The following is a 24,879-nucleotide window of genomic DNA, read 5'->3' as shown; positions in this document are numbered from 1 at the left end:
GATCTCCGCAGTTAAGGCCAACATTGATAGTTTTTATGGGGACATGTCTGCTCGCAATTACTAGGCACAGAAGATGAATAATTATGAATATAGTGATAGCATTGGGAAATATATTGGCTTTAAAGAGGTCAGAAAAAAGGGAAAAATTCGATTGAAATAAACATGGCCACCTGGTGCATGGCCAAGAAGGCATTACACAGGTCTTTGAAGACGTTTACCAGGTCCTCTGTCCGAAAGATAATGACCTCTGCAGAATCTAGACAGGATATGTCTAGAGTCATTATTTGTTGAGAATAGACACTCGCCAAGAACAACTTCCACAACGGGGTGAAGACTTTCACCACCAGGATGAAGGACAGCTGCCTCAAGCTAAACTCCGAGAACACCAAAGTCCTCATCCTGGGCTCCACCTCTTCTGCCTGTGACGACTCCTGGTCGCCCGCAGATCTTGGACCCACCCCCCATACCCACAGACCACGCATTAACTCTCGGCATCATCTTGGACTCCTCGCTCACCATGAACCGCCAGATCAATGCCGTCTCGTCATCCTGCTTCCACACGCTACGCCAGTTCCAAAAGATGTTCAAGTGGATTCCCACCGAGTCCAGAAAGATGGTCACCCACGCACTCATCCGCAGCAGACTCAACTACAGCAACGCACTCTATACCGGCATCACCCAGAAACACCTCCGGAAACTGCAAAGCATCCAGAATGCCTCTGCCAGACTCATCCTTAATATCCCCCACCGCTACCACATCACCAGCCACCTCAGAGACCTCCACGGGCTCCCAGTCCACAAAAGATTCACCTTCAAGCTTCTCACACACTCCTACAAAGCCCCACACAACACGAGACCTGCATACCTAAATCACCACCTCGCATTCCACACACCCACCAGAAACCTCCACTCCACCCATCTGACCCTGGCTGCTATTCCACGTATCCACCAGACCACGGCCAAGGGAAGATCCTTCTCCTACCTCACAGAAAAGACCTGGAACACCCTGCCTTCCCATCACTGCCACTGCCCCAGTTAAGGAAGGACCTCAAGACCTGGCTCTTCACTGAACAGTAGTGCCTGTGACAGATCAGCTGTCCCCCCCCCACCTTCCAGGGCCAGACTGGGACCCCAAACCAGCCCTGGCACAGTGTTTGTCCAGCCCCCAAGGGGTTTGAGGGTGCAGCCGAGCTGTTTACCAGGGCCGGTTGTTGCCGATTTCGTTGCAGCAGCCGATATTGCAGCTATGCTGCAAAAATAGCCTGGTAACAAAATTGGCCCCCAGGGGCCCAAAACCGGCCCCCAACCATGGCGGCCCACCGGGGAAATGCCCAGTGCCCACTATGGCGAGTCCAGCAGTGCCAACTCCCCCCCGCACCCACCTCCAGCGCCTTGAGACCCTTACGGGTGAGTAGTCGCGCCATACAAGTCTCTTGATTAATTGAATGCTTGAGTTAGCACGATAAACTAATAAAATTCTCAGTTGAAAAAACAGTAGATTACGAAAAGATCCATTTGGCGTTTCTCTCATTTTAAAATAATCTCCTCAGTCTTGGTCAACCTCAAACATAACAATCTTCGTTAAAAACGCAAATGCCCAACAAATACAGGGTCATACAGGCCCATTTCCTTAATAAATAATGATGTCAAAATATGGTTACAAACCTGACCAAGATCATTGCCAAGCTGGTTAACCCATGACAACATGGATTTTACCTAGTAGATGAACTATATATCATATAAGCCGTGCAATTTTTAATACCGCAGATATTCGAGGTACCCCTTTGACAGTGGTCCTCCTAGATGTGGAAAAGCATTTGATAGTTTCTTGGACATATTTATGGGGGCCAAGTTCAGGATGGGAGTTGGCTCATTCTTTTTAAAAACCAATACAAATCTGGTTTAGAAACCCCATAGCTTGATTCCATCTAATGGGATTAGACTCTTACGTCATTGCAATATCCTGTGGCAAACAGCTGCCATGTCCCTGCTGTGTTCTATATATTGTAACATTTTTACAGAGAATATTACAGAATAACAAAATAAAGGTGCCCGTGTTTGCTGATTATGAAACTAAGCTGTTAGCATATGCAGGTGATGTGGCAATGAAGACTACTAACCCAGACACGGCTATAAACGAGCTTGAAAGTGAAGCGGCGCAGTTTAGCATAGTTTTGGGCTATCGACTCAATAGTAATAAAACAGAGATAATTAGCCATGGAATAACTTGAAATTAATTGATAATAAAAAGGGCAAATCAACTATGTGCCTTGGAAAAGAATCTCCGCATCAGTCGGGCACATTGTTCCGTTAAACTATGATCCATCATTAAGCAAGATCCTGACTGACTTGAGACGTAGGAATAATTGCATTTAACGATCACTGGCCATTGTAACACTATAAAAATGTCCATTCTGCCTGGACTATTATATTTGTTTTCGTGAAATGGTTTCCGAAGTTAAATTCTGCTTGTAGCTGTTTTGTGTGGGAACATCGAAGAGCAAGGAGAGCTGTCAAGGTTCTGAGTCTTCCACTTGAAAGAGCCGATTGGGCTCTCCCTAATTTTAGATATTTTTATGAAGCAATGATGCAACATTTTAGATATCTAATTAGAGGGGAGAAGGCAAAAATAATCTTGCCCCAAAAGTATCCCATTGATATATGAATATAGTCTAGGTTAAAGACGCCCCCGTTTTTTAATGAAAACTTACGGAGCAAATCTATTTTTAAAAAAAGTAAAATTTAAGAAAATAATAGCTGCCATAAGAGTATGAACAAAAGTAGCTACTTTGATGGGGATCACAAAATACAACTTCTATAACCTCTTATGGTACTCCGCAATATTTCCTGCAGTATTCCATGACATTTATTGTCTAGTGTGGGAACAAGCTGCAGTATGCAGAGTGAGTGATATTTTCATAGATTGCCAACTATGTGCTTTTCCGTTATTGCATGACATGTCAGGAAAAAATACCTTCAGATAGGACATTTCTTTCAGAAAATTGATTTGAGCCTGATTTTCTGCACTCAAATACCAATAATGCCGTCACTATTAATCAGGGGCCTGCGATTACAACTCTTTAACGTTATTTCTCCAACTTAGACTATAGTGCTATTAATGTTCAATGTATTGCTCTTTTGTTTGTTTTTTGTAAACCTCCTCGTAGAGAACACTAATTAAAATGAATTGGACATTGGCATCGCTCTGCACAATTCATGTGTGCCTTGTATGCAAGTTTCTAGACCTACAAAACTATCATCCCCCTCTAAAATAGTTATGCGATGCTACCCCTAAAAGTCAATCCAAAAAGTAGTTAGCTGATTTCCATGTGCTGGTAGTAGTATCTTGTTTGTTAGATTCCAGGGACAACAGGCAATACTTATTACAAGGATCAGCCAGTTGTTCTCAAGTTCCCTAGACCAGCGATTCTTAACGTTTTCACTTCTGTGGATCCCCATCGAATGACTATTGTAAGAAGCCGCCCCCACCTAAGCAATTTCTACAATTCGACCCTCAAAACACACTGAAATACATGTATGCATCAAATATACAAATTAGAAGATATTTAGTTTATTTCACCAGCCTAAGTATCAAAAATTGAAAGTTGAATTATATTGGGAAAGTTGGAGCTTTTCAAAATGTGGTTTCATTTCTAAAGGGTAAAGCAATATGGTAACATTCCTGTGAGAACAGTATTTTTTGTTGTCTGTCAAGTTGTTGCTCGGGAGTAATGTGTCCAACCAACCCCAGAGTTGTGTATCTCGTTGCCGATAGGCCCCCATGTGGGAACCTGATGCATCCTTATCAGAGTTTGGGGATGGGATTAAAGTCCCCACCAATTATGATTGTGCCATGGGAAAGCGATAGAGCTGTAGATTCTATCACCTTGATCTTGGAGGAGGCCATCTGTGGCAGAACGTAAACACTAAGGAAGTTAAACTATTTCCCATCTAGCAGTCCCTCTGTGCACACAAAACAGCCCTGGGCATCTGTAGTGCATGTGGTTACCTTCAGGAAAAAAGACTTGTCAAGGAGTATGGCTAACACCATGGAGCTCCCAGTGTGTCCAGAGTAGTAAATTCTGTCGTAGCCAAACCTGTGGAGAAAAGGACAGGTGGAGCCTGGCATGTGTGTTTCTTGCAGCATGAGGATCCAGGTTGGGTACATTTGGCGTATCTCAGTACTGCAATCCGTGTAATGCTGTCAAGGAATTAGTTGATGTTCAACACAACGGGGAGAAGGACATTCTAACCGGGATGATGTTGTTAGGAGGCCTGGAAAGCCCTGTGTGTGGCCCCTATGTGGGCGGGCAAAAAGTGTAGGGAGTTTGGTGGCAAGCTCCCAGAGGATGTGAGGTGTGTTTTGCAAGTCAGTGTTAAAAGGCTGGCTGAAAAAAAAAAGAAGAAAGAACAGTAGTTAACTGAAGGGAACACCTTCAACAAATCAACCCTCCCCAACAACTCCTCCACCCCAACCTTCCACACCTGAAGAATCTGTCACCCCAAATGTTTTATCAAACTTACCCTATCTATCTTGAAACAAGAAAGAGCAGCATAAGAAATGGACCTCCTCCTGTAGAACGATCAAATGACCAGTCAGCCACTAAAACCAAATCAGATTACTGTATGCAGTTCGTTCAGCGGTCAGCCTATGGGGTCAGTGTTAGTGACATCTCTGGGAAGTGGAGGTCCTGGGTAGGGCTGTCTCCACCGGGCAGGGTCGTCCATGGGAGCCCCTTTGCGGCTGGGATGTCCATTCTCATGGAATCTCGTAGACCGAACGTGGCCTTCTTCCCCAGCCTGTTCCTGCCTTTGGAGTTACGGGTCTTGGAAACATGGGGCCACAGGGCTGCCCAGTCAATGGTCTCTCAGACCTGGGTTCATGGGCCCCGGAAGTCTTTTGTTTGAGCCATCATTCTCCATCTATTTCAGGGTTGTCAAAGAAGTAGGAACATTCCTGAAAGAGTACCTTAAGGTGGGCTGGGAATATTAGCATGTAGCGAAGTTTAATGGCCTGGATCTTTTGCTTGACCTAAGATGACTTCCATTGGAATGGACAGCTTAGGGCTAGTCCCAGGATACCATGTTATGGGAGGACTCATATCAGACCTCCCCAGCCTCCCGCGCTGCCTGCAGAATTGCATCCCGGTGGTTAAGTATCATTTTATCAATGGACACGATATGGCCCCGGGCAGTGGCCGCTGCGCCAGGGAGCAGTGTGCTCATTCGATCACAAACCATTTTGAAAGCTGGTTTAGTGAGTTCCTACATAGGCCCATTGTAGTTCTCTTATTTTAGTCTACCTACACGTTTTCGGCCACATTTGCTTTGCACAGCCTAACGTAACACGTTTATTTTTGTGCCACAATATCATTGTAGAAAAAGGCTGCACAAATTATTATTGTTGTTCGGCGCTTTCTTTCTGGGATTCAGTCTGAGAATTTCGTACAAGGTCGAACAACATCATGCCCTATAATGCAGTATCTCCTAACATTTAGACACAACAGAAGCGGTGCTGCTAATTTTCAACATGGCACTTCTTATCATATAAAGCAAGACATGCTCTTTGAAAAACAGAGAGGAGGATTTATGTGTAGGAAGCTGGCTCTGTATATACTATACCAAAGTGAGGTATAGTGTGCACAGAGTCTAATGGAACCCCAAAGGTAAGCAGAGGTAAAGTTAGATAGCACCTCACTCTCTATTTGTGGTAGTGTGGTCGAGCAGTAAGGCAGTATCAGAGGACAGTGTTAAGCATTTGTTGTACACACTCAGTCAGCAAATGAATTCACACTCTCAAAGACTGAACTTCAGATCAATTGTTTTTGTATCAAAAATATTCTTTTAGGTATTTTATGTTTGAGGCATATGAGCTGCAGATTACACACTTTTGCATAGATCGCCATCTGGTGTTGGGCCCGGAAGTTTGCAGTTTGTTTTTCCTCTTGGAAAGTATTTGGAAGTCACGAGGTCGGTGACTTCTCCTTTGGATGGTATTGCGGGTATTGCGCATGGGCTTCGGCTCCATCCTCAGATTGTTTTTTTCCGACATCGGGCTCGGATGTAATCTTCGCGCTCCGGTTCCGAACAGCTTCCAGTTCGACGATCGACGCGCAATCCTCACCCCAAATCGCGGTATTGTTTCGATCGCGATCTCTTCAATCAACGCGCATTCTCATCGGCACAAACCTTCGGTTCCAGTCGTCGTCGACGGCGGCCTTCGGGCCTACCCAAGCTCCGGTCCCAGCTCATGGAAAGAACTCCATTTAAAAAGTGCCCTCGATGTGGGTCCAAATTTCCCCACAACGATCTTCATGAGGTATGCAACCTCTGCCTCTCTCCTGAACACGAGGCTCGAGACTGTCCGGCCTGTAAGTCTTTCCGATCCAAAAAGACTATTCGGGACCGAAGAGCCAGAAGGAACATGACACACTCCTCGACGTCCATTCCAGTCGACATCTTCGGAGACGACATCGACGATCTGGAACAGCATCGCACCAAAGAGGACCTCGTCAGCGCTTCCGAGGCCGACGAGTCAGATGTGTAAGACATCACTCCGGCGCAGAGGGTCGTGAGTACCAATCTACCCACCCCCACACCCACGCCGACACCCAAAAAGGCTTTGGTCACGCCTTCGCCTCCGGGCCTAAGCAAAACCAGAGACACTGCTTCACATACCCCACCTTCGGGCCCGGTGAAGAAGCCAAGTAAGCCTTCCGGCGGCTCGGGCTCGAGCCAGCCTACCAGCGGTGCCGAGAAACACACTTCGGCACCGAAAAAGAAACCGGCCTCCACCTCGACACCGAGCTCCGCACCGAAGCCCTTGGGGTCGAAACCCAGCTCTTCGGTACCGACGCCATCTTCGGTACTGACCAAACCACACAAGGCCACCGGCACCGACACTTCCAAGCCGAAGCCCATCTCGGCACCGACCAAGAGACCGGAGGTTCCCAAGCCGGGTTCTAAGCAACAAACCGGCACAGAAAAACCTAAAAAGACATCGGCCCCTACGCCTTCGGCGCCAACGGACCAAATAACCTCACCAGAACTATTTACACTGGATCCCTTGCAAAAAACTCTCACCAAGGATCCAAAAACTGGACATTTGACACTCTCTACCAAAAAGAGACATTTGGATAAGCCTGCTCCGCCTCCACCGCCAAAGAGGAAGGACTCTGCTACCTCTCCGTTCAGAATACCTTCCCCTCCCCCTCCACCTCCACCTCCACCTCCTCCTCCTCCCCCACCTCCACCCCCTCCGCCCCCACCTCATCGTTCTCCGACCCCGTCTCCAGACGATGATGATCAGGGGGACCCATATCATGATATAGGGGATGTGCCACAGGACCCCACCCCTACAGGATCCCGAGACCCATGGGACGATTACAATATTCCAGATATCCCCAACGTCCCACAAGACGATCTTTACCCTTCTAGGCCATCTCCACCAGAAGATTCAGTAGGGTTCAACCATCTTCTGCAAAGGGCGGCACATTATCACGGGGAGGACTTGCATACCGACCCCGTGGAGAAATATTTCCTCCTAGACACATTTGATACCGCACATAGGTCCACCTCCATACTGCCCATGACAGACACAACAAATCCACGAGTGGGAACTTCACCCACAGGTTCTTCATCCGTTCTTTCAAATGTGGGGGTATCCACAGATAGACCTCTTTGCCACCCACGAAAACACAAAATGCCCAAGCTTCGCCGCCAGATACCCACACCCATTGTCCAAAGGAAATGCGATATGGATGAACTGGTCAGGCAAATTTGTGTACGCTTGAAAGACGCATACTTCCACATTCCAGTGCACCATGCTCACAGAAAGTACCTCAGATTTGTAGTGGACGGACAACACTACCAATTCAACGTGCTCCCGTTCGGAGTCACAACAGCACCATGGGTATTCACCAAGTGCCTGGCAGTGGTGGTGGCACACTTGAGAAGACAGCACATTCACGTCTTCCCATACCTAGACGATTGGCTGATAAAAGCCACTTCATACAATCAGTGTGTACAACACACCTCCACCACAATCAAACTACTTCACCAACTAGGCTTCACGGTGAACCACCAAAAGTCTCAGCTTCAACCATCCCACATAAAACAATACCTAGGTGCCACCATAGACACCTCAAAAGCGATAGCCTACCCCAATCCGGCCAGGATTGCAAGCATTCAGGCTTTACGACAAAAATTCATACCTTAACACTCCCTTCCAGCACGAGTGTTCATGCAACTAATAGGGATGATGGCCTCTTGCATTTTCATAGTGCCCCACGCAAGACTCCAGATACGTCCCCTCCAAGAGTGCTTAGCGCACCAGTGGAACCAGGCCCAAGGTCAACTGACAGATCTGGTGTTGGTAGACGGTCGCACCCATCGCTCTCTGCAGTGGTGGAACACCACAAACCTTTCCAAAGGTTGACTGTTCCTGGACCCGGTTCCCCAGATAATACTAACAACGGACGCATCGCTCTCCGGCTGGGGAGCTCACCTATTACATCTCACCGTGCAGGGCACATGGACACCTCAACAAAAGTTACTCCATATCAACCATCTGGAGTTACTAGCAATCTTTTTAGCCCTAAAATCTTTTCAAACACAGATTTCAGGCAAGGCAGTCCTCATTCGCACAGACAACATGACGGCCATGTATTATATACAAAAACAAGGCGGCACACATTCTCCACAGCTCTCTCAATTAGCACAGAGCATATGGAGATGGGCAATTCCCCACAAAATCTTTCTCCTAGTTCAACATGTCCCAGGAGTCCAAAACACCGTGGCAGATCTGCTCAGCAGACAGACACAACAAATCCACGAGTGGGAACTTCACCCACAGGTTCTTCATCCGTTCTTTCAAATGTGGGGGTATCCACAGATAGACCTCTTTGCCACCCACGAAAACACAAAATGCCCAAGCTTCGCCGCCAGATACCCACACCCATTTTCCAAAGGAAATGCGATATGGATGAACTGGTCAGGCAAATTTGTGTACGCTTTTCCGCCTCTCCCACTCATTCCATTAGTGGTGCGCAAACTATAACAACACTCCCTCACACTAATCCTAGTAGCTCCAACGTGGGCCAGACAACCGTGGTACACCACGCTGCTGGAACTCTGTAGTACCACACTAAAAACTACACCTCTCACCATGCCTCCTAACCCAGAACCATGGAGAGATCAGACACCCGGACCCAGCTCAGCTCAACCATGCGATCTGGCTCCTGAAATCCTAAAATTTGGGTACCTAAATCTTCCCCCGACTGTATGAACGTCATCAGAGAAGCTAGACGACCTACCACTAGAGCGTGCTACGCTGCCAAGTGGAAACGATTTGTTGTTTATTGCCATAACAACACCATCAATCCCCTGGACGTGTCCATTCAACACATCATAGGCTACTTACTCCATCTACAAAGGTGTAATCTAGCCTATACGTCCATTCGACTACACCTCGCAGCAATTGCAGCTTACTTACAAAACAGGCAACATCTATCACTCTTTAGAGTTCCTGCCATTATAGCCTTCATGGAAGGCCTAAAAAGAATAATTCCCCCCAGAGTACCACCCTCACCTGTGTGGAACTTAAATATCGTTCTCACAAGGCTAATGGGGCCTCCCTTCGAACCTTTATACAAATGCGAACTACAATTCCTAACATGGAAAACAGCTTTCCTTGTAGCCATCACTTCCCTTAGAAGGGTCAGTGAGAAACAAGCACTTACCATACAAGAACCTTTTCTTCAAATGCACCATAACAAGGTTGTTCTCCGTACCAACCCAAAATTCCTACCTAAAGTCATTTCCCCTTTTCACCTAAACCAATCTGTAGAACTACCAGTATTTTTCTCGCAACCACAGACTGTTGCAGAAAGGGCTCTGCACACGCTAGATGTCAAACGAGCCTTACTCTACTACATCGAGAGAACACCACCTTTCCGCAAGACCAAACAACTGTTTGTCTCTTTCTCTCCACCACACAAGGGCAACCCCATCTCAAAATCAGGGATAGCTAGGTGGATTGCAAAATGCATTCAGATTTGCTACCACTAAGCAAAACGAACGCTATCCGTTCCCCCTAAAGCCCATTCTACACGAAAGATAGGGGCTTCCATGGCATTTTTAGGGAACATCCCATTAGATGATATCTGCAAAGCAGCTACATGGTCAACACCGCACACTTTCACTAAACACTATTGTGTAGATGTGCAAACTAAGCAACAAACTAGTGTGGGCCAGGCTGTACTCAAAACATTATTTCAAACCACTGCAACAGATACCGGTGGTCGCCGCTAAGGCTGGGAACTGCTATATAGTCTATGCAAAAGTGTGTAATCTGCAGCTCATATGCCTCAACGGAATATGCTACTTACCAGTATGCATCTGTTCTTGGCTTGTAGAGCTGCAGATCTACACACGCCCACCTGCCTCCCCGGCTACCGGTATCTGTTCCAGTTTATCTTATTTAGATACACACATGGGTTTCTTCACTGTTATTACTACGCTCCATCTTTCCGTGCTTGCGAAAAACAATCTGAGGATGGAGCCGAAGCCCATGCGCAATACCATCCAAAGGAGGAGTCACCGACCTCGTGACTTCCAAAGACTTTCCAAGAGGAAAAACAAACTGCAAACATCCGGGCCCAACACCAGCTGGCGATCTATGCAAAAGTGTGTAGATCTGCAGCTCTACATGCCAAGAACAGATGCATACTGGTAAGTAGCATATTCCTTCCTAGAACCAAGCAAGCTTGGCACAGGTAAGGGATAAGTACTTTGCAGTAAATATACAGATTGTAACACAGTTTGGATTGCAATTATCAATGTACTTTGATTTGATTACAGTAGTGTTACTGATAATGCAATGCTTTTCAGAATACAGTATATATACTTTGAATGGGATTTTCAGTAAGATTACAGGTAAGTTACTTTTGGATTACTTTTCTTACTCAGAGTAGTATATCTGGATACTACTCTGGGACATTTCCTGTAAACAGGTAAGTACAATTGTTTTTGTTAAACAGTACAATTTTAAAGAATTTCTTTAGGTTTGCAAACTCCACACTTAAAAACGTTTACCAGAAAAACAGTCAATGCTATCCTATGGAGGAAAATAGTGTTATCGGTTTTGAGGTAAGTATTTGGTAGTGGGAGTTGAGATTTTGGGGCTAGACTCAGGGGTCCCCCAGGGTCAAGGATGCACTCTATCCAGAAATATTCGGAGAGGGTCACATCGGCAATGTTCTCAACCTGTCACAAAACAATGGAGGTCTCGCCTGCTGGTGCCTCCTCAATATATGGGAGCCAGCCGACGTATCACAAGCTGAGAGAGTGTGGGTTTCCCTTGGTTGTATGGTGGCGAAACGCAACATAGCAAGAACATGGAAGGGGGTTACTAGGCCCAAACTCAGTGAGTGGAAGCCTGATATGGATTGGGGCATGCAAGCGGAGAGAATGATATGAGGGAAGAGGGTGCCCACAAAAATGGTCCAGGATCTGGGGTGTGTGGAATGTAAATAGAGGGATGATATGTACCCCAATCAACGACGCTTTCCCGTCGACAACAGACCACATTAAAGAGTAAAGTTTAGATCGGAAAGGATTTACTGAGATACGGGGTCTCGTTATGGGCCCTAGATATCGTACTGATCGATATTGTACCAATGCACTGTGACTGTCCGAAATTATTGATGACTGCACTGTATTTTGCTTTCTTTTCCGTTTTTGTTTTGGATTATTCAATAAAGAAATCTTTAATAAAAAAAAAAAAAGGATGCACTCTAGTTACATCCTCAACGGCAATAGGGCGGCTGGGTGCAGAGTGCTGAGTCCCAATGTTATTCAGTGGGGGATAGAGGGCCTCCGGTTGGTGGCTGCTGGCAAGCACGCCACTTGGTTGTGGGAGCAAAGCTCCTGGACTTTAGCTCAGGGCACATGGGGAAACAAAGTAGCACCAAAGGCAGCACTAGGGCGGCCGGGTGCTGTTTCGACATGTCGCCCTGTTGATTTCAATGGGGAACCTCCGGTTTGCAAAGGCACTGCAGGCTTGGGGACGAAGGTCTTCTGGGTGGGACCACCACTTCGAGAGGTAAGTTGGGAAGTTAGGGGTTGGTTAGGCACCATCGGTTTGGCCACCCAAGGCCGTGGGGCGTCGGGTGCAGGGGCGCCTTTTGGGGTCGGATCTTCAGTTCCTGGTCCTGGTCCTGGTCGTGGTCGTGGGGGACCATCCGGATTTAGGCTGCAGGCATCAGCTGGAGGCTTGAGGCAGGTCAGGAGTCGCCGGATCTCGGTTCAGGATCGCCAGGGGGACCTCATCTTGGTGTTTGCCCACTCGAGCTCGGGACGGCGGGTGCAGAGTGGGGCTTATTTGCGGTGTCCAGCCGGAGCCAGAGGTTGCAGATGAACAAATCCGGTGTTCACGGGAGACAGAGTCTTTGTAGTTGAAGGCAGGTAGGTCCTCCAGGGTTTTCAAGGCACCACACCGGGATTTCGCAGGAGGAGGTTCGAGGGGGGGACAGGCCGGTAGGGCTGGGGCCATGTCAGTGGGCGTCTTCCTCTTGTTAGCTGCTGCTGCACGGCTGTTCGGTCCTTCTTCTTGTAGTTTCTTCTTGTCTGAGGAAGCGAGGTTCAGTGGTGCCCCTAAATACTAGACTTAGGGGCGTTACAGGTAGGTAAAAGGTAGGGACCAATGGACCCCTTCCCTGGGGTGGGTACACCCTCTATTATGCCACCCTCCAGTGGGAGGGGGACATGAGCCTGTCTCTAGCTGGCTGAGTCCCCCATCTGCAAGATGGGGGGGACTGAGAGTTTTGCTTCACCTGGCCTCCCCCACCTGAGGGGTAGAGTTGGCAGAGGTGGGTACACCTCTCTTCCTCACTTGGTTTTCCCTCTGGTTCTCCCACCCAAAGTGGGGGTCAGAACCAGTGGGGACCTGTTGCTGAAAGCAGCAAGTGGCCTGGGGAAGCTTCCAAAGGCGGCAAGCCTTTGAAGCTTCCACTTCGTGAACCCTGCCCATCCTGAGGGAGGAGGTTTGGCATCTCGTCCCAGGTTGTGCATTGTTTTAGGCCCCAGAGAGCAGGCTCTTGACCCAGGGGTCCAGAAACATGTCTGGAGGTGGCAGCTGAAATACGCCACTCAGCCTGGACACTAGTGATGGGTTAGTTTTCAGGGGGCATCTATAAGATGCCCTCTGTGTGCATTTTTTAATAAATCCCACACTGGCATCAGTGTAGGTTTAATGTGCTGTGTCGTTTGATACAAAACTTCTCAGTTTTCAGTGTGGCCATTATGGTGCTGTGGAGTTCCTAATGACAAACTCCCAGCACCATATACTCTTAATAGCAGCACTGCACTTACAATGTCTAAGAATGAACTTAGACACTGTAGGGGTACAGGGCTCATGCACCTGTACCCTCACCACTGGTATAGTGCCCCCAGCTAGAGGGGTGACTGATCTATGCCAGGGCAGTGGGTTGTAGGCATGGCACACAGGGATGTGCCATGTTGACTCTTCACATTGTTCTGCACCAAAACACGCAGCCTGCAAAGGGGGGGGGGGGGGGGGGGGGGGGGGGGGGGGGGGGGGTGTGTGTGTGTGTGTGTGTGTGTGTGTGTGTGTGTGTGTGTGTGTGTGTGTGTGTGTGTGTGTGTGTGTGTGTGTGTGTGTGTGTGTGTGTGTGTGTGTGTGTGTGTGTGTGTGTGTGTGTGTGTGTGTGTAAGTGTGTAAGTGTGTAAGTGTGTAAGTGTGTAAGTGTGTGTGTGTGTGTGTAAAGGTAAAGGGCCTCTAAGGGTGGCACAATAAGTGCTGCAGCCCTTAGAGGTCTTCCCTAGTCACAGTGCCCTGGGTACCTGTGGTACCATTTACCATGGGCTGACCTGTGGCCAGAGATGGCAATTTCGTTAGTTTTGGGGAAAGAACACAGGCCCTGGGAACCTGATTGGCAGGGTCCCAGGGCACAGCAAGTAAAAAGTGCATCAGTAGTCTGGCAAAAAGTGGGGGGGTTACTGCAACAGAAACCCAACTTCTCACATCATGTAGAGGGAAAAGGTCTGGGAACGGGTGCACCAGCCTTGCATAAACTGAGCTTACACCTAACTACAAGATACCAGGTTTAAGGTCCGGGGCTAATCCCAGAGATCACCAATATTGTTCTGTGCTCACATAGTGAGGGTAGGCTTAGACAGACCTATCAGTTACCATGATAGGGCTTTTCTTGTATATAGTTTGCTCGTAATGCTGATTGCTTTGCTTAGTTGTATATGTTTTCTAATTGCAGAACACCTGCTTCCTAATAGACAACTGTACTTTCAATAACTATTGTAAACTTTTCACAGTGTCTTTCTCTTCCTTGTTATGGACATGTATGAGTGAGAGAACAAAAGGAGATGAACTGTTTCCATGGTTCCCCTGGGGACTAGAGTGTTGTGTTCTAAGTTGCCAATTCACTAGTTACTCTGGTAAGGTTAGGAGTGAGAGTATGGGGCTATAAGCTAGTCAAATTTGGTCCCATCCATCCATTCTGATCTGGGACAGAGACACAGTCCCTACATTCTGATGTCCTGGGTCCCAGGCACAGTTCTGTTTCCAAACAAAATCATTGCAACGCTGGTCCATCAGCAGCCAAGACTGCAACCATTCCACCAGAAAGGCCTCAGGGTTTTTGGATTCCATATCTTCTGGGAAGCTCATGAAGCGAAGATTATTCCAACGTGATCTTCTCTTGGCATCTTCTGCCCAGGCTTCGAGGATATTAGCATTAGAAAAGAGCTTAGTTACCATTGATTTCAACGATGCTACCTCATCCTTTAGAGTCTAAATGCTATATTCTGCTTCCATCAACTTTGCCGCCACAATGTGGAGGTCCTGGCGTAGAAGTGAAACGTCCACTTTCACCTCGAATATCTTGGAATCAATCGCAGTCTGGAAGGCCAGGTCTCTGGACTCCGTTGGGTGTTGCAAAGGTGAGGTGTCCTTGGGCAGACCCAATGAATTAGTGGCTGAGAACGTTTATTTATCAATTTTAACTTGCGTGGTGGCGCTTTCATCTTTCCTTATGATGGCGGGCTAGAATACCTCAGCACGGAGGTTCTGCCACCCCCTGGTGTCCACCTCCCAGTACAATCGTAAAATGCTTCAATTTGGTGGGCCCAGGCGCGTGGCCAAAAAGGCCACAATGCGAATCTCAGGGCTGCGGTCCAAGCGGAGAATCAAGGGGCAATCAGCCCCAGGGAGGCCCTCCACGCCCTAAAAGTAAAGTCCTGGGCAACCCGCCCTGCCTTGTCCCCCCGAATGTGTTGTTGCCAGCCAGCTTGTCACCCATTGGATGTTGCATGGAGGACAGCGCGTGTAGCCAGGTTTCCCTCGCCAGTGTGTCTGAGGCATGTCATGGGGAGTCTCCCCACCCAAGTTGTGGAACCAGAAACTGGAGCGCTGTAGGTCCAGCTGAGCAGGAAAAAGAGAAGGGAAGTGGCATTACCACACAGACATTGGTGTCGGCTCACTTGCCCTCGCAGTTTGTCGGAGGTGCGAGCACGATCAGCCAGATGTCTCCAACTGGTCGCTGAGAAGCATCGCCCACCCAGGCATAGAGCAGACAGCTGAAGCGTGGCAGGTCCCTCGATGCGGGTGGAAAAGAGGAATGGGCGTCGACCCATCTGGGCTGGGTCCCACAGCCCCCCTTGCAGGCCAAAACGAGGTCATGGCTTGGTTTACGTAGTGTCTGGCGCTTGGGTAAATTGTCAGACCAGCCCGCAAGAGACAGTCCCCACAATCACTACTCTCATTTCTGGCTTGTGCCCTCAGCTGCAGTTAGGCCTGGTGGTGTCTGGGAGGGTCTATTTTTGGTCAGCAGCCTGTAATGTTAGTAAACTGTCAGTAGTGTTAAATCCCACTGTTCACATAGGGTGTGAGCACAAAGATGTTGAGATATGATTTTCATTTCACAACTGTTGTTTTTTTAATAAAATTTTTAACCACAGTGTTATGTTAGCAATGTTTTGTCAGCACAAATATAAACCAAAAGTAATTGTAGTAACCATTGTTTTCCCATTTTTTTTATTTGCAGTATTTCCGACGAGATCTTGGAGATTTTTATGTAGGATGTCTCTTTGTAGCAGAATTAAGTACTCCATTTGTGTCACTTGGTAAAGTTCTTAACCAGGTAAGCTATGAAATACATAAAGTTGATTCCCAACCTCCTTGCTGTCCAAGGTTGTCAAACTTTGGTACACAATAACTTAAAATTCCTACTAGCTGAGCTGAATTTACTTATTTATTCTTTAGGTGAGTATTTCCCCAACTGTGGCGCCAACTTTTGGTGGGTTGAGAAAGTCCAAGCATTAAATAAAAATGCTTTTGAATTCTATATATATCTGGTCATGTGATCTGTGTTTTAAAGTCGGGGATCATATGTCAGAGTGTCGTCTGAGAAATTGTTGCTTATGTGTTTTAAACATGGGGTTTGGTGTTTGCAAACTATTCTCACTTTACAGTCATAGAAAGTAAAGTGAATTTTGTGACAATATTGCTGGGATACAGAGAGTGTGAAAGGAAAGACTATAGCATGGGTTTAGTATGGGCTTGGGTGGGGCAGGGGTCTCGGTACTCACGATCCGCTGAGCTGTGGTGACTCCGTCTTCGGAGTCATCTGTGGAAACTGAGACTGGTTCCTCCTGTTCTTGTTCTGGTAGGCTGTCGGGCCTGGATGGAAGATGTCCGGAATGGAGCCGCTTCCTTGGGACATCCTGTGGCGTCGAGCCTGACAATCACAAATGGTCTTTATAGACTTGAAAGATAGACAAGCCTCACAGGTATCCTCTCGATGTTCGGGAGAGAGGCAGAGATTACACACTGGGTGTACGTCCGAGTGTGGGAATTTAGCACCACACTGGGGACATTTCTTAAAGGGAGTCCGTTCCATCGACTTCCGCGGGATCGGCGCAGGTGGGTCCGACGGCCCGCGTCTAAGTTTTGTCGAAGTTTTTTCGAGTGTCGAAGATGCGTGTCGAGAAAGGAGAGCGCGATTGAGACAATACCGTTGAGTGGTAGGTGACTGTGCATCGAAGGGGGTTTCAGTAACGACACCGACCCGGAGCGCAGCAAGTCACATCCGAAACCAGATGGCGGAAAAAAACAATCTGGAGATGGAGTCGATGCCCATGCGCACTGTCACTACAAGGAGGAGTCACCTATCTCGTGACTAACAAAGACTTCTTCGACAAAAAGAAACTGCAAACATCCGGCTCCAACACCAGATGGCAATCTATGCTAAAGTGTACAATCTACAGCTCATAGGCCTCGAACATATAGTTCTCACTTTCCGCATGTGTTCGCCTTTTGAGCCCTTACATAGCTGCCCTCTGTGACTGCTTACCATAAAAACCATTGTCCTGCCAGAAGGGTTAGAGAATCACCGGCGCTTGCGGTTTACCCTTCCCATACACAACCTTTTCCCCAGGTAAGTTGGTTCTTAGGAACTATGTCTCCTTACTAAAGGTTATTAAACCCTTTAACGTCAGGCAGAGCATCACACTGCCTACTTTATACGCACCACCTCATCCTACCAAAGGAGAAGAGAGACTCCAGGACCTAGCCCCAAAAAGAATGTTATCTTTCTACATCGATCGTACTAAATACTTCCGGGTTGACTAACAGCTCTTTGTGGGTTTTCTGGGAGTGAAGAAACAACCCCGTGAAGGCTTGAGAGCTCATTCCACCAGAGCTAAAACTGCAGCCACAGCGTTATCCTTAGGTGTTCCAGTTCTGGATATCTGTCAGGCAGCTATGTGGGTATCACTGCAATTGTCTGCCAATCACTATTGCCTAGACACTCAAGTCTTGTGTGATGGGCATTACGCCCGTTTGGTAGTCCAGGACTTGTTAGTTCACAGATCCTCCTCCAGGAAAAGATTCCTTTGAGATGTATTCCAAGGTAATGAATCTGCCTCTAGGACTCCATCAGATTAACAAGTTATTTATCTTTGGCAACATTTTATTTGGTAGAGACTATCAAGCTGCAGATTCCTGACTAACCCTCCCTTCCTGTTCTGCAAACTATATGCATGCATACGGAGTTTTATATAGCGCAAACTTGACCCGAAGGTATCAGGTATCACAGCGCTTTGCATAGCACCAGTTGCGTTACACGAGGACACATTCATTGTTGTTAGGCACAGGGAGATTACGTGATTTGCCCAGAATCACAGGATGTTCAGCGTCATTGCCGAGACTCGAACCCGGTTCCCCATATTTGAGGTCGACCGCCCTAGCCGTTAGGCCAACTCCTCTCCCCTATATATATCCTGACACCATAGATTCTTCAGGAACTCACCTTGGCACACTGGTCATTTCACCTCAGTTTGGCTCCGTGCTTGTGGTGTGGAGAAACAGTCATGAACTGAGGTCAGGGCGCTGGAGTTGCACCTATAAAGGCACGCACACATCACTTCCAGCGTGGACAACGCCACGCAGAGCCAAATGAAGCCAACCTACCGGTGTACATGGTGACTGCTCAAACATTTCTGTATCCAGTCTGACGCCTGGGGAATATTCTAAGATAAGGTATCTGTAGCTAGATGAAGTCTCTACGAGATAAGGGTGTTACCGAAGGTAAGTAATCTGTTCTTCAGCACCACCTGTGGATGAGATCCATGGGTTTCGTGGGTGACTTTCAAGTGTTGCTAATGTATATGCCATTTGATGGCACCCATCTCTTTGAAGATACGGCAGACTTGGCACTGGAGTGCTTCAAAGAAAGCAGAGCCACAGCGCACTCCCTATGCCTCTTAGCACCCATACAGCAGTATCCCTAACAATGTCAACCCTTTGGAGGCTTCGGAAGGGGCTCAGTGCAAAGACAGCATTGAGGCCCTCCATCACAGCAACAGACCCCACGTCCTTTTGAGGCCAGGTTAGGGGATGTAACTGACAACATCCAGGCCAGCAGGGTTAGAGTTCTACCCAATACCCTGCCCACCTGCTTAAGCTGCCAAGCCACTTGAATTTGCTCTCAGTGGCACTTTGCACCCTGTAGGAGTTCAGATAAAGTTATTACCTTCGAGGGTGGCAGAGCATCAAATCTGACAAATGGTTACTTTAAATCTTTTAACAAGGATATGCTCTGCCATTCCTGTCAGTCCCATCCACATCAGAGCTACTTTCGGAAGACCATTTGTCCAGTTTGTGACAGGAAGTACAGGCTCTTTGGACAAAGGAGCCATAGAGAAGGTGCTGGCACCAAAAATAAGGACTGGATGTTACTCTTGCTATTTCCTGATGCTGAAGGACCGAGGTCTTCATCCTATTTTAGATCTTCCCCTTAATTTCTTCCTGAAAAATTACAAATTCAAAATGTTTATATTGGCCCAGGTTCTATCTGCCCTGGACCCACATGTCTAGATGGTAGTGCTGGACCTGCAGGACACTGATTTTTCATATCCTCATCCTGCAGTCCCATAGGCATTTCCTGCTATTCAAGTTGGGCCAAGAGCATTTTCAGTGCTCCCCTTTGGTCTCTCCAGTGCCCCTTGGGTGTTCATAAAACTGATGGCGGTGGTTGCAGCAAATCTTCAAGGGGGTGGGTATACCAGCGGTGTGCTACCTCGATGGCTTGCTCATAAAGGCTGGTTTCCACAGCCAGTCGTAAACCATCCCCAGACAATGGCAGACTATTTAAACTCTTTGGGGTACTCTATCAATGTGCTGAAATCGCACTGACTCCTTTGCAGAGTCTCCTATTCATTGGGGTCATTCTGGATACAGTGCAGTTTCGAACCTTACCTCTGGTTCAATAATCCTAATGTTTCAGCTTCTGTCCTGGGTCTCAGTAAAAGTGGCTCTGAGGCTTCTTGGTCTTAGTCAGCCTGCTCATGAACTATGCCAGATGGCACATGTGGGATCTGGAGTCTCAGTGGGCTCAGCACCAGGGGAACATGGTGGATTCCATCCAGCATTTAGAGGAGACGACAAATGACCTGCAATGGTGGCTACTTGACCGTCATTGGACTTGTGGCAGACCTCTCCCCCATGCCATCCAGAGCTGAGGGGGGTGACAGATGTGCTGCTGCTGGATTGGGGAGGCAACCTGGAAGGGTTGAAGATCAGAGGACTCTGGTCTCTGATGAAAACCTGCCTCCACATCAGTCAGAGTTGTGAGTTATTATGGTGCTGAAGGTCTTCCTGATGATTATCAAAGGAAGGCTGGTTCAAGTTCTCGCGGACAACACCACTGCTGTGCGGTACTGCAACAAACATGGCAGGGTGTGTCTTGGGTCCTGTGCCAGGAGGTTCTGAGCCTCTGGACCTGGCTAAGCGGTCTAGGCATTTCTCTGGTCGTGAGCCACTTTGTGCGATCTTTAAACGCCAAGGTTGACAAACTTAGTTGCCGACTCTTTTAACAGCTCACGAATGACAGTTACAGACAGAGGTGGTGCAGGCCATTTCCCAGCAACGGGAAGAACCCTGGCTCAATCTCATTGCGACCACAGAGAAACTGCAATGTTAACACCTTTGATTGTAGGAGTTCCGAAGAAGGCTCTCATTCGGAGAGACATTCCACCCAGAGTGAACCACAGAACTCTTGTATGCCTTCCTACCTTTACCTCTCCTACCCAGAGTTCTGAAGATCAGGAACAAGTGTTCCTAGTGGCTGCTGATGGGGCCAAGAGAGTGTTGTACATGGAACTTCAGCGCATGAGCATCTGTACTCCAATCAGGCTGGCTGGCACATTGGAAGAAACTTCTGTTGCAGCAGTAGGGCAGGTGTTAACACCCGGGCTTGTGCAATCTACATCTCCATGCATGGAGATTGAATGGCAACAAGGTGAGCAATTGCAGCTAAAAAAGTGTGTGTGTGTGTGTGTGTCTGTGTCTGTGTCTGTGTCTGTGTCTGTGTCTGTGTCTGTGTCTGTGTCTGTGTCTGTGTCTGTGTCTGTGTCTGTGTCTGTGTCTGTGTCTGTGTCTGTGTCTGTGTCTGTGTCTGTGTCTGTGTCTGTGTCTGTGTCTGTGTCTGTGTCTGTGTCTGTGTCTGTGTCTGTGTCTGTGTCTGTGTCTGTGTCTGTGTCTGTGTCTGTGTCTGTGTCAGTGTCAGTGTCTGTGTCAGTGTCAGTGTCTGTGTCTGTGTCTGTGTCTGTGTCTGTGTCTGTGTCTGTGTCTGTGTCTGTGTCTGTGTCTGTGTCTGTGTCTGTGTCTGTGTCTGTGTCTGTGTCTGTGTCTGTGTCTGTGTCTGTGTCTGTGTCTGTGTCTGTGTCTGTGTCTGTGTCTGTGTCTGTGTCTGTGTCTGTGTCTGTGTCTGTGTCTGTGTCTGTGTCTGTGTCTGTGTCTGTGTCTGTGTCTGTGTCTGTGTCTGTGTCTGTGTCTGTGTCTGTGTCTGTGTCTGTGTCTGTGTCTGTGTCTGTGTCTGTGTCTGTGTCTGTGTCTGTGTCTGTGTCTGTGTCTGTGTCTGTGTCTGTGTCTGTGTCTGTGTCTGTGTCTGTGTCTGTGTCTGTGTCTGTGTCTGTGTCTGTGTCTGTGTCTGTGTCTGTGTCTGTGTCTGTGTCTGTGTCTGTGTCTGTGTCTGTGTCTGTGTCTGTGTCTGTGTCTGTGTCTGTGTCTGTGTCTGTGTCTGTGTCTGTGTCTGTGTCTGTGTCTGTGTCTGTGTCTGTGTCTGTGTCTGTGTCTGTGTCTGTGTCTGTGTCAGTGTCAGTGTCAGTGTCAGTGTCAGTGTCAGTGTCAGTGTCAGTGTCTGTGTCTGTGTCTGTGTCTGTGTCTGTGTCTGTGTCTGTGTCTGTGTCTGTGTCTGTGTCTGTGTCTGTGTCAGTGTCAGAAAAACAGATCAGTTACTTTCCATAACACACTTTCTGGTGAATACTCTATCCAATTACAGATTCCTCGCTGCCCTCCCACTGGCCCATTCTGTGAAATGGTCTCATTTTCTATTTATAAAATGGTCTCAATTTAGACTTCTGCACACTGTCACATCTATTCTCCTACTGGGCTCTGTGTTCGATGGCGCAGACAGTCAAGAGAGAAACTGACATCCGTGTGCAGGGGTAGTGCTTAAATGGGGCTCTGGTGTCTCTTTGGGGAAGGATGAAACTGTTGTAGAGCTCACATCGCCACCTGACGGTGAACAGGAACAATGCTGAGACAAATCTCCAGATCCAGACAGGCATCCGATGGTACTGACAAGTTGAGGAATGTGTAGTTAAAGTATCCACCAGAAAGGCAGTTACCAAATATAAGTAACTTGTTCTATAAGGGATCTAGAGGAACATTAGAAAGTGTCTGCAAATGTTTTCCAGCAGAAGAAATAGAGACGAAATTAATAAGTATTTGAAAAGGCCCAGGGGTGCCAGCTGGGAACAGTAGAATTGAATAATCTTGTAAGAGCTGTGAGTGCTGTGCAGTCAAGAAATACCCATTGTTATTTTGCATTGTTATTATCTCCCCATACATTTTGTTTCTGTGCTTTTTAACCCCTTGCGTGCCCCGCAACCGCGCTCCATGACGAGACTATCTCGTCATGGGCATAGAAGGGGTTAAGCTTTATGGTTTGCATACAGATCAATATGTTTGGACACTCCTCTTGGGTATTACTTGTGCATTACCAGTCTTTTTTTGTTTTCTACAGGTGAAGAAGCAGGACACACTTCTCTACAAGGTTAACGGAGTTGTTGTTCTTTTGACATTTTTCTTGTGCCGAATTCTCCTTTTCCCATTTATGTACTATGCCTATGGGAAACAGTATGGGATTCCGGTCTATAAAGTTCCATTCAACATTCCGCTGCACTGCAATGTTGCCAATGCCTCCATGTTGGCTCCACAAATCTACTGGTTTTGCCTCATATGCAGGAAAGCAATTCGTCTTTTTTGTGGCTCACAGTCCAGCAAGAACAGATAAGCATGACCTTCTGTGGAACAATACCTCTACTGTATGGAATTCCCTACCTCCAAGCAGCACAACTGAATGAAGGTGGTACACATGCCATCTGGAGTATAATCATTGATAAAGTGACCGGATCATCTTGCTAAGAGTTCCTATTTTGGGTGGAATGGGAAGTCTTTCCGCTCTTCAAATGGGGATGAAAGGAATATAGGATCAGCGCTTAACTCACTGTCTTAGTACCTACTGCCATATCAGACCTCCATCCTTTGCAGCTTTTCAGAGCTGTCTTGTTAAGGAGACCCTCAAGATGCCAAGATCATCACACTAATAACATATCATTTGTGGCCACAAGAAATTGTAGGCAAACCATGAAGTAGCATTTCAGTTTCATCTGGTATAAGCAGCACACTGGGTTGGAGGGCACTGTGATTATTACTGCCAGTTAAGAACATGCTTCATCAAAATGTACAATAGTATGCAGTCCTGATTCCCAGTTGGTATTGTGCCTCTAAAACTGCAACACATGGGGATGTTAATGTTCTCAGTGTGGTAGTTCTTTGAGAAGACGTGTATGTTACTTTTGTGTGAACTACTTCTCCAATCATACTTTAGTTTTATGTACACACCGGACGTGTGGATGGCGACGCTGGGGGTACTCTGGGATCACTAATGACCACTTTCAAAACCCCTTCTTCACAGAACACACGGAAATTTAAGTGTGTATTAAAACATTTTTTGTTGTTTTAACTGGGGTGTATAAAATAAGTGTTTTTAACCACCTCGATGTACAAATATGGGTTAGTTCATCAGCCCCACCTAATGCAGCCGGTGTAGGGAATTTTTCATCCTTTACAAAGTGACGTTATGCAACATACTCCTGTAACACTTTTAGAGGGTTTCAGTACCCTGATGCCTAATGCTAGTGGCGCCGTAAGCCTCCTAATCTTACCTTAATATTGCAGTCTCGAGTAATTCTATGAAAACACTGTCCTTATTTAACTGCCACACATTTCATTAAATTTATAAATATAGAACACAAGTTTTAGTATTTTACAAATATAAGCATTGTTGCACACAACTCAAATCTCACACTCCAGACAGAGAAGATGAATAATGTTTCTTCCACACCTAACAGTGCATCTTCAGGAAGTGGGAAGTGCTGTAAAAAATAATCTTGATCAAATGCTTGTAAGGCAATGACACTGGTGTACTAAATCCAGTTTAAAAAGAGGGACTTTGCCTGATCTGGCCCAATGTTTGATTAGTATATTGCAACAGTGCCAGCAAACGAGAAACTGATCTCTGTGAAATAAATATATAAATATCATAGCAGTTGAGTTGTCTGATGTGCTGTGTCACAGTCTGAAGAGACAATGGGCAGTTCTCATCTTTGCTTGCTTCCCATTGATTTCTTCTGTATTCTCTGCAGAGTTACTATGCGAACAAGTGGATATACCGCAGTCGTTGAATTACATGGCAAAACAAAACAAAAAAGCTGTTGATACAAAAGAAAATTGACTTTCTCACTCATAAATCACTAGTAATGTTATTACAATGTTCAGTTTTTTTATATTTGTTCCATGGTTGCCATGAATGTATCTTTCCATCCTGTCACACATGTGCCTTGTGTAAAACAATTACGGTCTCACGTTAGTACTTGTGTATCACAATGTACACTCCCTGTGTAAAATAATAAATATCTGTCTTCAAGAACACTGCATTACATATTGTGTCCTCTAAAGGTTTCGAAATCCGTAGCAACGTTTGCATTTCTATTCTAATCAAGTGGCAATCTCTTTTAGTATTCAAGGGAACATTTTCTTTTACTGATAAGCCTATGACCCAATTGTTACGGTTTAATCTCTAATGCTGCAATCAGGAATGGAGGAAAGAATGTGTAAGGAACCAGGCCTGCCTCGGAGATCTTAGCAGAGAATTGATTAGGAAGGTCATGTTCTCAAGGTCAGTATGTAAACAGCTAGAGCATGGGTACTCACAAACT

General features: G+C 46.9%; 1 protein-coding gene across 1 annotated transcript in view; it reads left to right on the top strand.

Annotated features, from left to right (window-relative positions):
- The window catches only part of TLCD3A (TLC domain containing 3A), a 166,719-nt gene extending 142,129 nt beyond the window's left edge, over positions 1-24,590 (top strand). Inside the window, exons 4-5 of the mRNA XM_085649357.1 lie at positions 16,080-16,175; positions 22,623-24,590. Of these exons, the coding sequence (XP_085505483.1) occupies positions 16,080-16,175; positions 22,623-22,892 (366 nt within the window). The 3' untranslated portion in view covers positions 22,893-24,590. The remainder of the gene's footprint in view (positions 1-16,079; positions 16,176-22,622) is intronic.
- The last annotated feature ends 289 nt before the right edge of the window (positions 24,591-24,879 follow it).

Source organism: Triturus cristatus, chromosome 3_2 (genome assembly GCF_964204655.1).
Source record: "Triturus cristatus chromosome 3_2, aTriCri1.1, whole genome shotgun sequence".
In the NCBI taxonomy this organism is placed as follows: Eukaryota; Metazoa; Chordata; class Amphibia; order Caudata; family Salamandridae; genus Triturus; species Triturus cristatus.
This window is presented reverse-complemented; position numbering and strand designations above follow the sequence as displayed.